Source organism: Myxine glutinosa, unplaced genomic scaffold (genome assembly GCF_964187855.1).
Source record: "Myxine glutinosa unplaced genomic scaffold, kmMyxGlut1.1 SCAFFOLD_735, whole genome shotgun sequence".
In the NCBI taxonomy this organism is placed as follows: Eukaryota; Metazoa; Chordata; class Myxini; order Myxiniformes; family Myxinidae; genus Myxine; species Myxine glutinosa.
This window is the reverse complement of record NW_027616830.1, coordinates 145,798-161,375: the sequence shown is the minus strand read 5'-3', so window position 1 is coordinate 161,375 and position 15,578 is coordinate 145,798. Positions and strand designations below refer to the sequence as shown.

The window sequence follows — 15,578 nt, the reverse complement described above, 5'->3', positions numbered from 1 at the left end:
ACATCTTGCTAGTTATTCTTAGTCTATGTCAGTTAAGGACTCGTTTCCATTAATTCTGACTCTTCGTTGCACCAGAATGTGATTGTATGGCACCAGTAGTGAGTTTAGGACCTCCCCATACCTCCTCCCATCTTCCTCATGAAACCACAACAACAACAACAACTACAACAACAGCGCGCGGGGAGTGTGCGTCCTCACTCCGGCTCGGTTAGCCGCCATTGCCCATGTGCTCCAGGTTACGGGGTTACCACGAAGGGGCTGGCTTTCAGCTCCTCGTCAAGGGCGGAGCCCGGTAACCCCCAGCACCCAATAAGAAGCGGCGGGCCGATTCCATCTGGGGCGGAGCTAACGAGCCGAGGGCGTGTCACTCCCCGCCGGATATACGCAGCCACTTACCGGACGTGACGTCAGATGCGCCCCGAGCTTGAAGTGAAGAGAACCAGTCGCCACCTCCGAGCGCTGAGAGACCTCCCGCATCTCTGGACCGGACCGGGTCGATTCTGCCCCTGAGCCAAGGTGCACCTTGAGCCTCGACTACCTGCCCTTCCTTGCCATCAATCCCGGTGTGAGTCAGTCTTGTCCCGTTTATCTGTCGTCTGTCGGGGTTACTATAAGACCGTGATTAAGTGCCTACCTTCCTATGCTGTCTCTCTCGTCCTTGTAATCTAACGTTCCGAAATATTATAACCTCCTCCGGAGGTATTGAGAACTGTACCCCTGGTGTCGTGTCATTTTAACCCAGCCGTTGTGTCCTTTCCTCAATTGATTTAGCGTAGCGCGACTCGGCCAACGTTCGAGTATAATCGGGTAAACTGTGCAGACGCGGTCATACCAAACCGCTCGGTAAACCAACATCCACAACCGCGTCTGTAACAATATATATATATATATATATATATATACACAACAGGCATTTTAAGGCAATTTTCCCTGCAAGAGCGGGGGTTAGCCTGGTTAGCCGAGCTTAGCTCGGCTCGCTGCGCTCGCCTCACCACACGTCGTTACTGAGGAACGGGCTTATTTTAGCTGAGGATAATGACTGTACCTGAGTTGCTGTGTTGTCATGATTTACACCGATAATAATACAAACAATTATTTTGCACAAATTTATTTGTAGTGTTTGTAGTGTTTGTGATATTACATTTTTATAGGCAATTTCGGTTGATGATTTAGGTTGAAAATATATATATAATTCAAAAAGGAACCCCTCAGCACATACATACGGCAGGGGTAGGTGCAGACTGGAAGTTTGGGACGATTAAACCTCACCACCACGTAATTCAAAATAACTCACCACCAAGTCATTCAAAACACCTCACCACCACGCAATTCAAAACACCTTACCACCACGTAATTCAAAACACCTCACCACCAAGTCATTCAAAACACCTCACCACCAAGTCATCCAAAATACCTCACCACCAAGTAATTTAAAACACCTCACCCCCATGTAATTTAAAATACCTCACCCCCACCTAATTTAAAACACCTCACCACCAAGTAATTTAAAACACCTCATCACCACCAAATTTAAAACACCTCACCACGACGTAATCCAAAACACCTCACCCCCATGTAATTCAAAACACCTTACCATCATGCAATTCAAAACACCTCACCACCACATAATTCAAAACACCTCACCACCACATGAGTTCAAACACCTCACCACAACGTGATTCAAAACCACTACCACAAAGTGATTCAAAACCACCACCACGTTATTAAAAACAGTTCACAACCACGGAAACAAAAGTTTCAGGGCGTAGTTCAGTGACAACAGACACTGCCCAGATATGTAGATATATAGATAAATGACTGAACCTGAGTTGCTGTTTTGTCATGGTTTACACCAATCATAATTCAAACAATCATAATGCACAAATGTATTTGTAATATACGTGATATTACATTTTATAAACAATTGAAGTTGAAAAGTTAAGTTGAAAATTTTTTTTCCCCCCAAACAAAGAAAAATTGGAGAATTAATATATATATATATATATATATATATATATATAATTATATTATAAATTATAAATATATATATAATAAATAAATATTAATATTAATATGAATATAAATATATATATATGGCACGGCAAAATATATATATTACTTGTACCACCTTAAAAAAAAAACACCTTTAGAGGCCATTTTTTACCCGCAAGCGGGGGTTGGCCTTTTTCGGGGACCGTGGTTGTTGTTGTTTTTCGGTCCCCTTTTTGAAGCAATGTTTTACGGCCAGATGCCCTTCCTGCCGCCAACCCTTTTTGTCGCCTTTTACGATAAACAGGGAATTACCAGTGTACTGGTACTCAATTTGCCGACCTCGGAAGGATGACAGGCTGAGTCAACCCCCCTGGCGTTAATTCAGCGATCGACCGGGATTCAAACCCAGGATCCTAGGATCCTAAGCTGGCACCCTAGCCGCTAGCCCAACACCAGGGCTATATATATTACTTGTACAATGGATTAAAAATAAATTATAGTTTGGAAAAGGAAGTGGATTGAAAATGTAAATGTGAAAAAGAGAGGGTTGCACCTGTTCAAAAATGTTCATCGCAAACTTTTGGTGGGTGATACAGTGTCGAGCAGTACATAGATCCTCCCTCGAATCGCCAACAAGGTGGAAATGAATCCGCAACAACAGGTTTTCCTGTGGCAACACGTGACGATAAACATGCTCAAACTGCTGAAAGACCATTTAAGAGCACAAACAAGGTACTTAAATGCGTCTTTCATGAGAATACAGAACACAATTTCTCCGCAATGCTTTTTGTAATGATGTGTGATAATTGGATAAACCCACTTAAAAGATCACAAACATATTAACCATTAAAAGGCGGTTGTTTGCAAAATAATTAAAAAGGTAATCTATATACAGACTTGGCATTTAATATGGAATATATTTTTTTTCTTGACTTGGGTTTACTTTCTGAACTCAGTATATCAATCTGGTGAGTTTATTTTACCCTTCGGTGATGTCTTTGTTGAAAGAACCATGTCACTGATTGTCTTTCGCAGCAAGAAGTCAATAACAGGATTATATCACAGGTGGCGTGACAAAATGTAAGGACAGGTACATTTGACGATTGGCTTCACAATCGGGTATATAAGGGTTGTTGCGTTCTGTATTAGTGGAAAACAACTGCTGCACGTCTACAAAAGTTATTGCCGCTTCCTCTGGAGATGGTCCGTCAACTTGACAATGCTGTTTGTCATGGAGTGGTGGCTTTACGAAATTCTGGCATGAAACAGCATGCTATTGCTCGGCAGTATGGCATCACTCAAGGTCAGGTGTCAAAGATCCTGAAACGAAATGCTCAGAGGGGTGTCCCTACTCCAATACCGAGGCCAGGACGTCCACGCAGAGCCACAAGGAGAGATGATCGCCAGCTGCACCGGTTAGTCTGCAATGGCCGTACCAAGTCAGCTAATCGGCTTAGGGCTGAGTGGCAGCAACTGACAAATGTGCCTGTATCCAGAAGGCTAGTCAACCAACGACTGGTTCAAGCAGGCTATCGTGCCAGGCGTCCCCTGAGAAAGCCACGCCTGACCAGACAACACAGCCAGCGCCGATTGCAGTGGGCCAGAGAGCACCGTCAATGGCAGCCAGGACACTGGAATCACGTGACCTTCAGTGACGAGTCTAGATTTCTGGTCTATCATCAAGATGGCCGCGTCCGAGTGCGCAGACAAGTGCATGAAGCCCACCACGAAGATTGTATAGTGCCAAGAGTCCAAGCTGGAGGTGGTGGGGTGACCGTTTGGGCTGCTTTTCATGCAGGGGGCAAAACTGACCTGGTTGTTCTGAATGGAAACCTGAACCAGTTCAGGTACAGGGCCATTCTGGAAGAAACATTGCTTCCATTTGCTCGTGCAGCCTTTCGAGGAAACTTTGTCTTCCAAGATGACAATGCACGGCCTCATCATGCTCGCATGATCCAACACTTTCTTGCTGACCGTGGTGTAGAGCATATGGAGTGGCCTGCCATGTCCCCGGATATTAATCCGATAGAGAACTTGTGGGCAGAATTAATGCGTCAAATCGACAACTTGGACCAGCAGCCGAACTCTGTGCGTGAATTGCAGCAGGCTATTGTCACTGCATGGCCAGCGATTCCTGTCCAAACCTTGGCAAATCTCGTGAACAGCATGCCTCAACGTGTACGTGCTCTCCTGAATGCTCGTGGGGGTTACACGAAGTACTGAACTGTAATTTTACTGTCCGTAATCCCAGTCATAATTTAGCTTTTGTTTTTGTTGAAATTTTTTTTGGCTAATGTGCAAAATAAAGAGATACTTCTGGAAAACGTACAGAAGTTTAACACAGTACTGTCCATAAATTGAGTTCGATATCAGTTTACATCACTTTCAAGGATCAATTTATTTGCTTCGAAATGTCATGTGGTTTTTGTTTCTTTTAAAGGTCACATTAACAAAATCTAGAATAATTTCAACATCATTCCAATGAACTTTTGGTTCAAAGTCATCTTGTAAAGTAAGTTCACACCCACAAAAAAAATATTCCATATTAAATGCCAAGTCTGTATATAAAACACTGTGTGTGTGTGTGTGTGTGTGTGTGTGTGTGTGTGTGTGTGTGTGTGTAATGTTACCGATAGACTCCTAAACGGAGAGGCTTACGTGCTTGATATTTGGCATAGACATGGCCATTGAGCCTGGGACGAACATGGCCGAACTCAAAATATTTGACGATCCATATTTTTTATTCATATTTACCTCAGCGCATTTCAGCGCACGGAATCAACGGAATCAGAGCAGGTGGGTGCTGATTCGCTCAGAGCGATCACGTGATGACGCTATGACGCTATGAACGCTATGACGCTATGAAAAAAAAAATCGCTATGACGCTATGAAACACTATGAACGCTATGATGCTATGAACGCTATGACGCTATGAAAAAAAAAATCGCTCGCTTTACCAAGGGGCTCGCTCTCCCCCCGTTCCCCTTCCCCCTCCCCTCCCCTCCCCCGCCCGGCAATGCCGTGTACTTCTGCTAGTAGCGACTAAAATGAAGGTTGCTTTCACTCATTTTAAGATTAGTTTCACAGGCTCATGTTTTGAGTACTTAACACATTTGGTAGCAATGTGGGGAGAAAAAAAGAAGAAAAAGCTTCAGACATCTTGTTCTAAATTACTTTTGTCCAATGTAGTCTGTCGTCCTTGGCTGTCATATTTAAGTACAAGGCAAATGTTTAAAAAAAAAAAAATTACTTCATATTTGTGGCTCTAATGTATGTTTTTTAATGGTCAAATTGGAAAAAAACAAACGGAAGAACCAGACACCAGACACAAATGGAATATAAATAAATTAATAAATCCTCCACCCCACCCCCGTTCAAACAATTCATCCACATTCACAAATTTGACATTCGCAGCATTTTCCAGGAACGTATCCCCCGTGAATGTTGGGGTCCGACTGTATATCATTTTTGGCCACATCTTTCAATGGTGAAAAATCACTTTGAAATTAAAGAAAATTCTCGTATCCAGATCTTCACCAAAATCGAATCAATTCGTCCTTGTCACACATCCAACCTGTCCACCAAATCTCGTCCGAATATGTCCATTACTGTTCGAGATATCCTGCTCACAGACTGACAGACAGACAGGGGCGGAAAAAACCCCCCTTCGTCCACCATGAATGAATGAATAATTTTGTGCACACATCAATTTGACACTCCTATTTATTGTTTATTACAATTTTTTCTTGTTCACATTTTTGCCATTTGTGCGCGAAATCGATTCATTAATATATTGATCTACCAAAAGTTTGCCTTCAAGTTTTTTTTGAACCTATAATGTTTTTTTTTGTTGTTGCTCAAATAAAATTCCCAACAAGTACAGATACATTCAAAGTACACCGCCCCCATGCCAAATAAAAAAATAACATCCTCAAGCGCGTAGAGACAAATTAAATAACATCCTCATGCGCATAGAGACCGGCACTTTTGGCGCCCGGCAATACTGCCGTGCAGCTCATAGAGACTGTATTGGGAAGGACAGGTGTACAATAATTGATTGATTAATTGCATAATTAAAATCAACAAATAATGATCATACAATATTATCTTAATCCATTGGCTAATAGCATAACTAAACCACCAGTGCTTCATCCGAAACTAACTTTTTGAAAATTAATTAAATAAGGCAATAATCGGAAAAATTAAATAATGAATTAATTGATTAATCAATAAAAAAAATTATCGATTAATTGTTTAATCGACAAGTCAAAATATCCTTTATAGCCACATCACTTAGTCACTGCCATGTCCAAATATCAGCTTCTTCGCTCAAAAGGTGCCTGAGATATTGCCCAGATGAGAAAGAAAATAAATAAATGATTCATAATGAAAAGAAATAAATAATCATCATAAAGAAATTAAATTTAAAATATTTTATTTTATTTTATTTATACTGAATCGAGGCTCGTGAAAGAGCTGACAACCACGAGGGAAAGACAGTACAGGGGGAAACATTCATTAAAACACATTCAACAAAAAGACATCCAGGAACACAGTACAAGGGGACCGCGAGGGAAAGACAGTACAGGGGTACCGTGAGGGAAAGACAGCACAGGGGGAAACATTCATTAAAACACATTCAACAAAAAGACATCCAGCAACACAGCACAGGGGGACCACGAGGGAAAGACAGTACAGGGGGAAACATTCATTAAAACACATTCAACAAAAAGACATCCAGGAACACAGCACAGGGGGACCGCGAGGGAAAGACAGTACAGGGGGAAACATTCATTAAAACACATTCAACAAAAAGACATCCAGGAACACAGCACAGGGGGCCGCGAGGGAAAGACAGTACAGGGGGACCGCGAGGGAAAGACAGAACAGGGGGAAACATTCATTAAAACACATTCAACAAAAAGACATCCAGGAACACAGCACAGGGGGACCGCGAGGGAAAGACAGTACAGGGGGAAACATTCATTAAAACACATTCAACAAAAAGACATCCAGGAACACAGCACAGGGGGCCGCGAGGGAAAGACAGTACAGGGGGACCGCGAGGGAAAGACAGTACAGGGGGAAACATTCATTAAAACACATTCAACAAAAAGACATCCAGGAACACAGCACAGGGGGACCGCGAGGGAAAGACAGTACAGGGGGAAACATTCATTAAAACACATTCAACAAAAAGACATCCAGGAACACAGCACAGGGGGACCGCGAGGGAAAGACAGTACAGGGGGACCGCGAGGGAAAGACAGTACAGGGGGAAACATTCATTAAAACACATTCAACAAAAAGACATCCAGGAACACAGCACAGGGGGACCACGAGGGAAAGACAGTACAGGGGGAAACATTCATTAAAACTCATTCAACAAAAAGACATCCAGGAACACAGCACAGGGGGACCACGAGGGAAAGACAGTACAGGGGGAACATTCATTAAAACACATTCAACAAAAAGACATCCAGGAACACAGCACAGGGGGACCGCGAGGTTAAGACAGTACAGGGGGACCACGAGGGAAAGACAGTACAGGGGGAAACATTCATTAAAACACATTCAACAAAAAGACATCCAGGAACACAGCACAGGGGGACCGCGAGGGAAGGACAGTACAGGGGGAAACATTCATTAAAACACTTTCAACAAAAAGACATCCAGGAACACAGCACAGGGGGACCACGAGGGAAAGACAGTACAGGGGGAACATTCATTAAAACACATTCAACAAAAAGACATCCAGGAACACAGCACAGGGGGATCGCGAGGTTAAGACAGTACAGGGGGACCACGAGGGAAAGACAGTACAGGGGGAAACATTCATTAAAACACATTCAACAAAAAGACATCCAGGAACACAGCACAGGGGGACCGCGAGGGAAAGACAGTACAGGGGGAAACATTCATTAAAACACATTCAACAAAAAGACATCCAGGAACACAGCACAGGGGGACCGCGAGGGAAAGACAGTACAGCGGGACCGCGAGGGAAAGACAGTACAGGGGGAAACATTCATTAAAACACATTCAACAAAAAGACATCCAGGAACACAGCACAGGGGGACCACGAGGGAAAGACAGTACAGGGGGAAACATTCATTAAAACTCATTCAACAAAAAGACATCCAGGAACACAGCACAGGGGGACCACGAGGGAAAAACAGTACAGGGGGAACATTCATTAAAACACATTCAACAAAAAGACATCCAGGAACACAGCACAGGGGGACCGCGAGGTTAAGACAGTAAAGGGGGACCACGAGGGAAAGACAGTACAGGGGGAAACATTCATTAAAACACATTCAACAAAAAGACATCCAGGAACACAGCACAGGGGGACCGCGAGGGAAGGACAGTACACGGGGACCGCGAGGGAAAGACAGTACAGGGGGAAACATTCATTAAAACACATTCAACAAAAAGACATCCAGGACAACAGTACAGGGGGACCATGAGGGAAAGACAGTATAGGGGGAAACATTCATTAAAACACATTCAACAAAAAGACATCCAGGAACACAGCACAGGGGGACCACGAGGGAAAGACAGTACAGGGGGAACCATTCATTAAAACACATTCAACAAAAAGACATCCAGGACAACAGTACAGGGGGACCATGAGGGAAAGACAGTATAGGGGGAAACATTCATTAAAACACATTCAACAAAAAGACATCCAGGAACACAGCACAGGGGGACCACGAGGGAAAGACAGTACAGGGGGAACATTCATTAAAACACATTCAACAAAAAGACATCCAGGAACACAGCACAGGGGGACCGCGAGGTTAAGACAGTAAAGGGGGACCACGAGGGAAAGACAGTACAGGGGGAAACATTCATTAAAACACATTCAACAAAAAGACATCCAGGAACACAGCACAGGGGGACCGCGAGGGAAGGACAGTACAGGGGGAAACATTCATTAAAACACTTTCAACAAAAAGACATCCAGGAACACAGCACAGGGGGACCACGAGGGAAAGACAGTACAGGGGGAACATTCATTAAAACACATTCAACAAAAAGACATCCAGGAACACAGCACAGGGGGACCGCGAGGTTAAGACAGTACAGGGGGACCACGAGGGAAAGACAGTACAGGGGGAAACATTCATTAAAACACATTCAACAAAAAGACATCCAGGAACACAGCACAGGGGGACCGCGAGGGAAGGACAGTACAGGGGGAAACATTCATTAAAACACATTCAACAAAAAGACATCCAGGAACACAGCACAGGGGGACCGCGAGGGAAAGACAGTACAGGGGGAAACATTCATTAAAACACATTCAACAAAAAGACATCCAGGAACACAGCACAAGGGGACCGCGAGGGAAAGACAGTACAGGGGGACCGCGAGGGAAAGACAGTACAGGGGGAAACATTCATTAAAACACTTTCAACGAAAAGACATCCAGGAACACAGCACAGGGGGACCACGAGGGAAAGACAGTACAGGGGGAAACATTCATTAAAACACATTCAACAAAAAGACATCCAGGAACACAGCACAGGGGGACCGTGAGGGAAAGACAGTACAGGGGGAAACATTCATTAAAACACATTCAACAAAAAGACATCCAGGAACACAGCACAGGGGGACCGCAAGGGAAAGACAGTACAGGGGGAAACATTCATTAAAACACATTCAACAAAAAGACATCCAGGAACACAGCACAGGGGGACCGCGAGGGAAAGACAGTACAGGGGGAAACATTCATTAAAACACATTCAACAAAAAGACATCCAGGAACACAGCACAGGGGGACCACGAGGGAAAGACAGTACAGGGGGAAACATTCATTAAAACACATTCAACAAAAAGACATCCAGGAACACAGCACAGGGGGACCGCGAGGGAAAGACAGTACAGGAGGACCGCGAGGGAAAGACAGTACAGGGGGAAACATTCATTAAAACACTTTCAACGAAAGGACATCCAGGAACACAGCACAGGGGGACCACGAGGGAAAGACAGTACAGGGGGAAACATTCATTACAACACATTCAACAAAAAGACATCCAGGAACACAGCACAGGGGGACCGCGAGGGAAAGACAGTACAGGGGGAAACATTCACTAAAACACATTCAACAAAAAGACATCCAGGAACACAGCACAGGGGGAAAAGCGAGGGAAAGACAGTACAGGGGGAAACATTCATTAAAACACATTCAACAAAAAGACATCCAGGAACACAGCACAGGGGGACCGCGAGGGAGACAGTACAGGGGGAAACATTCATTAAAACACATTCAACAAAAAGACATCCAGGAACGCAGCACAGGGGGATCGCGAGGGAAAGACAGTACAGGGGGAAACATTCATTAAAACACATTCAACAAAAAGACATCCAGGAACACAGTACAGGGGGACCGCGAGGGAAAGACAGTACAGGGGGACCGCGAGGGAAAGACAGTACAGGGGGAAACATTCATTAAAACACATTCAATAAAAAGACATCCAGGAACCACGAGGAAACCACCACCACAGGGGGACCACGAGGGAAAGACAGTACAGGGGGAAACATTCATTAAAACACATTCAACAAAAAGACATCCAGGAACACAGCACAGGGGGACCGTGAGGGAAAGACAGTACAGGGGGAAACATTCATTAAAACACATTCAACACAAAGACATCCAGGAACACAGTACAGGGGGACCGCGAGGGAAAGACAGTACAGGGGGACCGCGAGGGAAAGACAGTACAGGGGGAAACATTCATTAAAACACATTCAACAAAAAGACATCCAGGAACACATCACAGGGGGACCGCGAGGGAAAGACAGTACACGGGGACCGCGAGGGAAAGACAGTACAGGGGGAAACATTCATTAAAACACTTTCAACAAAAAGACATCCAGGAACACAGCACAGGGGGACCACGAGGGAAAGACAGTACAGGGGGAACCATTCATTAAAACACATTCAACAAAAAGACATCCAGGACAACAGTACAGGGGGACCACGAGGGAAAGACAGTACAGGGGGAAACATTCATTAAAACACATTCAACAAAAAGACATCCAGGAACACAGCACAGGGGGACCGCGAGGGAAAGACAGTACAGGGGGGAACATTCATTAAAACACTTTCAACAAAAAGACATCCAGGAACACAGCACAGGGGGACCACGAGGGAAAGACAGTACAGGGGGAAACATTCATTAAAACACTTTCAACAAAAAGACATCCAGGAACACAGCACAGGGGGACCACGAGGGAAAGACAGTACAGGGGGAAACATTCATTAAAACACTTTCAACAAAAAGACATCCAGGAACACAGTACAGGGGGACCACGAGGGAAAGACAGTACAGGGGGAAACATTCATTAAAACACATTCAACAAAAAGACATCCAGGAACACAGCACAGGGGGACCGCGAGGGAAAGACAGTGCAGGGGGAAACATTCATTAAAACTCATTCAACAAAAAGACATCCAGGAACACAGCACAGGGGGACCACGAGGGAAAGACAGTACAGGGGGAACATTCATTAAAACACATTCAACAAAAAGACATCCAGGAACACAGCACAGGGGGATCGCGAGGTTAAGACAGTACAGGGGGACCACGAGGGAAAGACAGTACAGGGGGAAACATTCATTAAAACACATTCAACAAAAAGACATCCAGGAACACAGCACAGGGGGACCGCGAGGGAAGTACAGTACAGGGGGAAACATTCATTAAAACACATTCAACAAAAAGACATCCAGGAACACAGCACAGGGGGACCGCGAGGGAAAGACAGTACAGGGGGAAACATTCATTAAAACACATTCAACAAAAAGACATCCAGGAACACAGCACAGGGGGACCGCGAGGGAAAGACAGTACAGGGGGACCGCGAGGGAAAGACAGTACAGGGGGAAACATTCATTAAAACACTTTCAACGAAAAGACATCCAGGAACACAGCACAGGGGGACCACGAGGGAAAGACAGTACAGGGGGAAACATTCATTAAAACACATTCAACAAAAAGACATCCAGGAACACAGCACAGGGGGACCGTGAGGGAAAGACAGTACAGGGGGAAACATTCATCTATCTATAATTCCATTAATCTCTGTGTGTATGTGTGTTTGTATGTGTGTATGTGTGTATGTTTGTCTGTGACCGCTGTTTCTCGACAACTACCGGTCCGATATACTTGAAACTTGCCAGGTATATTGCTGGGGACCCGAGGATGTGCCTTTTCAAGGTTTGAAATTAATCGGACAAGTAGTTACCGAGCTATGGCGATTTCTTTACCAAACACCGCAAGCCGTTCGCTTTGGACCAAACCATTTCATGTAAATAGAGGGGGGGGGGGGGGGGGGTTCTGTGGTCGTTGCGAATGGACCAAACCATTCATGTAAATAGAGGGGGGGGTTCTGTGGTCGTTACTGCCACGTGGTTTCAAAGTTTTTTTTTGTTGTTGTTGTTTGCACGCATGTTTTTTTGCACCCACGTACGGGCACGCCCTAGGATGTTTACACACACACACCCCTACACAAATTTTTTTTTTTTTTTTTTTTTGGCAAGGAACGGGCACCCACGTACGGGCACGTCCTAGCTTATATATAGTACGGGCATGCCCTAGTTAAAACAAATTCAACAAAAAGACATCCAGGAACACAGCACAGGGGGACCGCGAGGTTAAGACAGTACAGGGGGAAACATTCATTAAAACACTTTCAACGAAAAGACATCCAGGAACACAGCACAGGGGGACCGTGAGGGAAAGACAGTACAGGGGGAAACATTCATTAAAACACATTCAACAAAAAGACATCCAGGAACACAGCACAGGGGGACCGCAAGGGAAAGACAGTACAGGGGGAAACATTCATTAAAACACATTCAACAAAAAGACATCCAGGAACACAGCACAGGGGGACCGCGAGGGAAAGACAGTACAGGGGGAAACATTCATTAAAACACATTCAACAAAAAGACATCCAGGAACACAGCACAGGGGGACCACGAGGGAAAGACAGTACAGGGGGAAACATTCATTAAAACACATTCAACAAAAAGACATCCAGGAACACAGCACAGGGGGACCGCGAGGGAAAGACAGTACAGGAGGACCGCGAGGGAAAGACAGTACAGGGGGAAACATTCATTAAAACACTTTCAACAAAAAGACATCCAGGAACACAGCACAGGGGGACCACGAGGGAAAGACAGTACAGGGGGAAACATTCATTAAAACACATTCAACAAAAAGACATCCAGGAACACAGCACAGGGGGACCGCGAGGGAAAGACAGTACAGGAGGACCGCGAGGGAAAGACAGTACAGGGGGAAACATTCATTAAAACACTTTCAACGAAAAGACATCCAGGAACACAGCACAGGGGGACCACGAGGGAAAGACAGTACAGGGGGAAACATTCATTACAACACATTCAACAAAAAGACATCCAGGAACACAGCACAGGGGGACCGCGAGGGAAAGACAGTACAGGGGGAAACATTCACTAAAACACATTCAACAAAAAGACATCCAGGAACACAGCACAGGGGGACCGCGAGGGAAAGACAGTACAGGGGGAAACATTCATTAAAACACATTCAACAAAAAGACATCCAGGAACACAGCACAGGGGGACCGCGAGGGAGACAGTACAGGGGGAAACATTCATTAAAACACATTCAACAAAAAGACATCCAGGAACACAGCACAGGGGGACCGCGAGGGAAAGACAGTACAGGGGGACCGCGAGGGAAAGACAGTACAGGGGGAAACATTCATTAAAACACATTCAATAAAAAGACATCCAGGAACCACGAGGAAACCACCACCACAGGGGGACCACGAGGGAAAGACAGTACAGGGGGAAACATTCATTAAAACACATTCAACAAAAAGACATCCAGGAACACAGCACAGGGGGACCGTGAGGGAAAGACAGTACAGGGGGAAACATTCATTAAAACACATTCAACACAAAGACATCCAGGAACACAGTACAGGGGGACCGCGAGGGAAAGACAGTACAGGGGGACCGCGAGGGAAAGACAGTACAGGGGGAAACATTCATTAAAACACATTCAACAAAAAGACATCCAGGAACACATCACAGGGGGACCGCGAGGGAAAGACAGTACACGGGGACCGCGAGGGAAAGACAGTACAGGGGGAAACATTCATTAAAACACTTTCAACAAAAAGACATCCAGGAACACAGCACAGGGGGACCACGAGGGAAAGACAGTACAGGGGGAACCATTCATTAAAACACATTCAACAAAAAGACATCCAGGACAACAGTACAGGGGGACCACGAGGGAAAGACAGTACAGGGGGAAACATTCATTAAAACACATTCAACAAAAAGACATCCAGGAACACAGCACAGGGGGACCGCGAGGGAAAGACAGTACAGGGGGGAACATTCATTAAAACACTTTCAACAAAAAGACATCCAGGAACACAGCACAGGGGGACCACGAGGGAAAGACAGTACAGGGGGAAACATTCATTAAAACACTTTCAACAAAAAGACATCCAGGAACACAGCACAGGGGGACCACGAGGGAAAGACAGTACAGGGGGAAACATTCATTAAAACACTTTCAACAAAAAGACATCCAGGAACACAGTACAGGGGGACCACGAGGGAAAGACAGTACAGGGGGAAACATTCATTAAAACACATTCAACAAAAAGACATCCAGGAACACAGCACAGGGGGACCGCGAGGGAAAGACAGTGCAGGGGGAAACATTCATTAAAACTCATTCAACAAAAAGACATCCAGGAACACAGCACAGGGGGACCACGAGGGAAAGACAGTACAGGGGGAACATTCATTAAAACACATTCAACAAAAAGACATCCAGGAACACAGCACAGGGGGATCGCGAGGTTAAGACAGTACAGGGGGACCACGAGGGAAAGACAGTACAGGGGGAAACATTCATTAAAACACATTCAACAAAAAGACATCCAGGAACACAGCACAGGGGGACCGCGAGGGAAGTACAGTACAGGGGGAAACATTCATTAAAACACATTCAACAAAAAGACATCCAGGAACACAGCACAGGGGGACCGCGAGGGAAAGACAGTACAGGGGGAAACATTCATTAAAACACATTCAACAAAAAGACATCCAGGAACACAGCACAGGGGGACCGCGAGGGAAAGACAGTACAGGGGGACCGCGAGGGAAAGACAGTACAGGGGGAAACATTCATTAAAACACTTTCAACGAAAAGACATCCAGGAACACAGCACAGGGGGACCACGAGGGAAAGACAGTACAGGGGGAAACATTCATTAAAACACATTCAACAAAAAGACATCCAGGAACACAGCACAGGGGGACCGTGAGGGAAAGACAGTACAGGGGGAAACATTCATTAAAACAAATTCAACAAAAAGACATCCAGGAACACAGCACAGGGGGACCGCGAGGTTAAGACAGTACAGGGGGAAACATTCATTAAAACACATTCAACAAAAAGACATCCAGGAACACAGCACAGGGTGACCGCGAGGGAAGGACAGTACAGGGGGAAACATTCATTAAAACACATTCAACAAAAAGACATCCAGGAACACAG

The 15,578-nt window shown here is 45.1% G+C and overlaps 1 protein-coding gene across 1 annotated transcript in view; it reads right to left on the bottom strand.

Moving 5' to 3' along the window:
- Positions 1 to 2,545: 2,545 nt before the first annotated feature.
- LOC144889086 (ubiquitin carboxyl-terminal hydrolase 53-like) overlaps positions 2,546 to 15,578 on the bottom strand; it is a gene marked incomplete at its 3' end in the record, with an annotated part of 156,213 nt that continues 143,180 nt past the window's right edge. The window contains exon 6 of the mRNA XM_078768946.1: positions 2,546 to 2,659. Coding sequence (XP_078625072.1) covers positions 2,546 to 2,659 — 114 coding nt within the window. The remainder of the gene's footprint in view (positions 2,660 to 15,578) is intronic.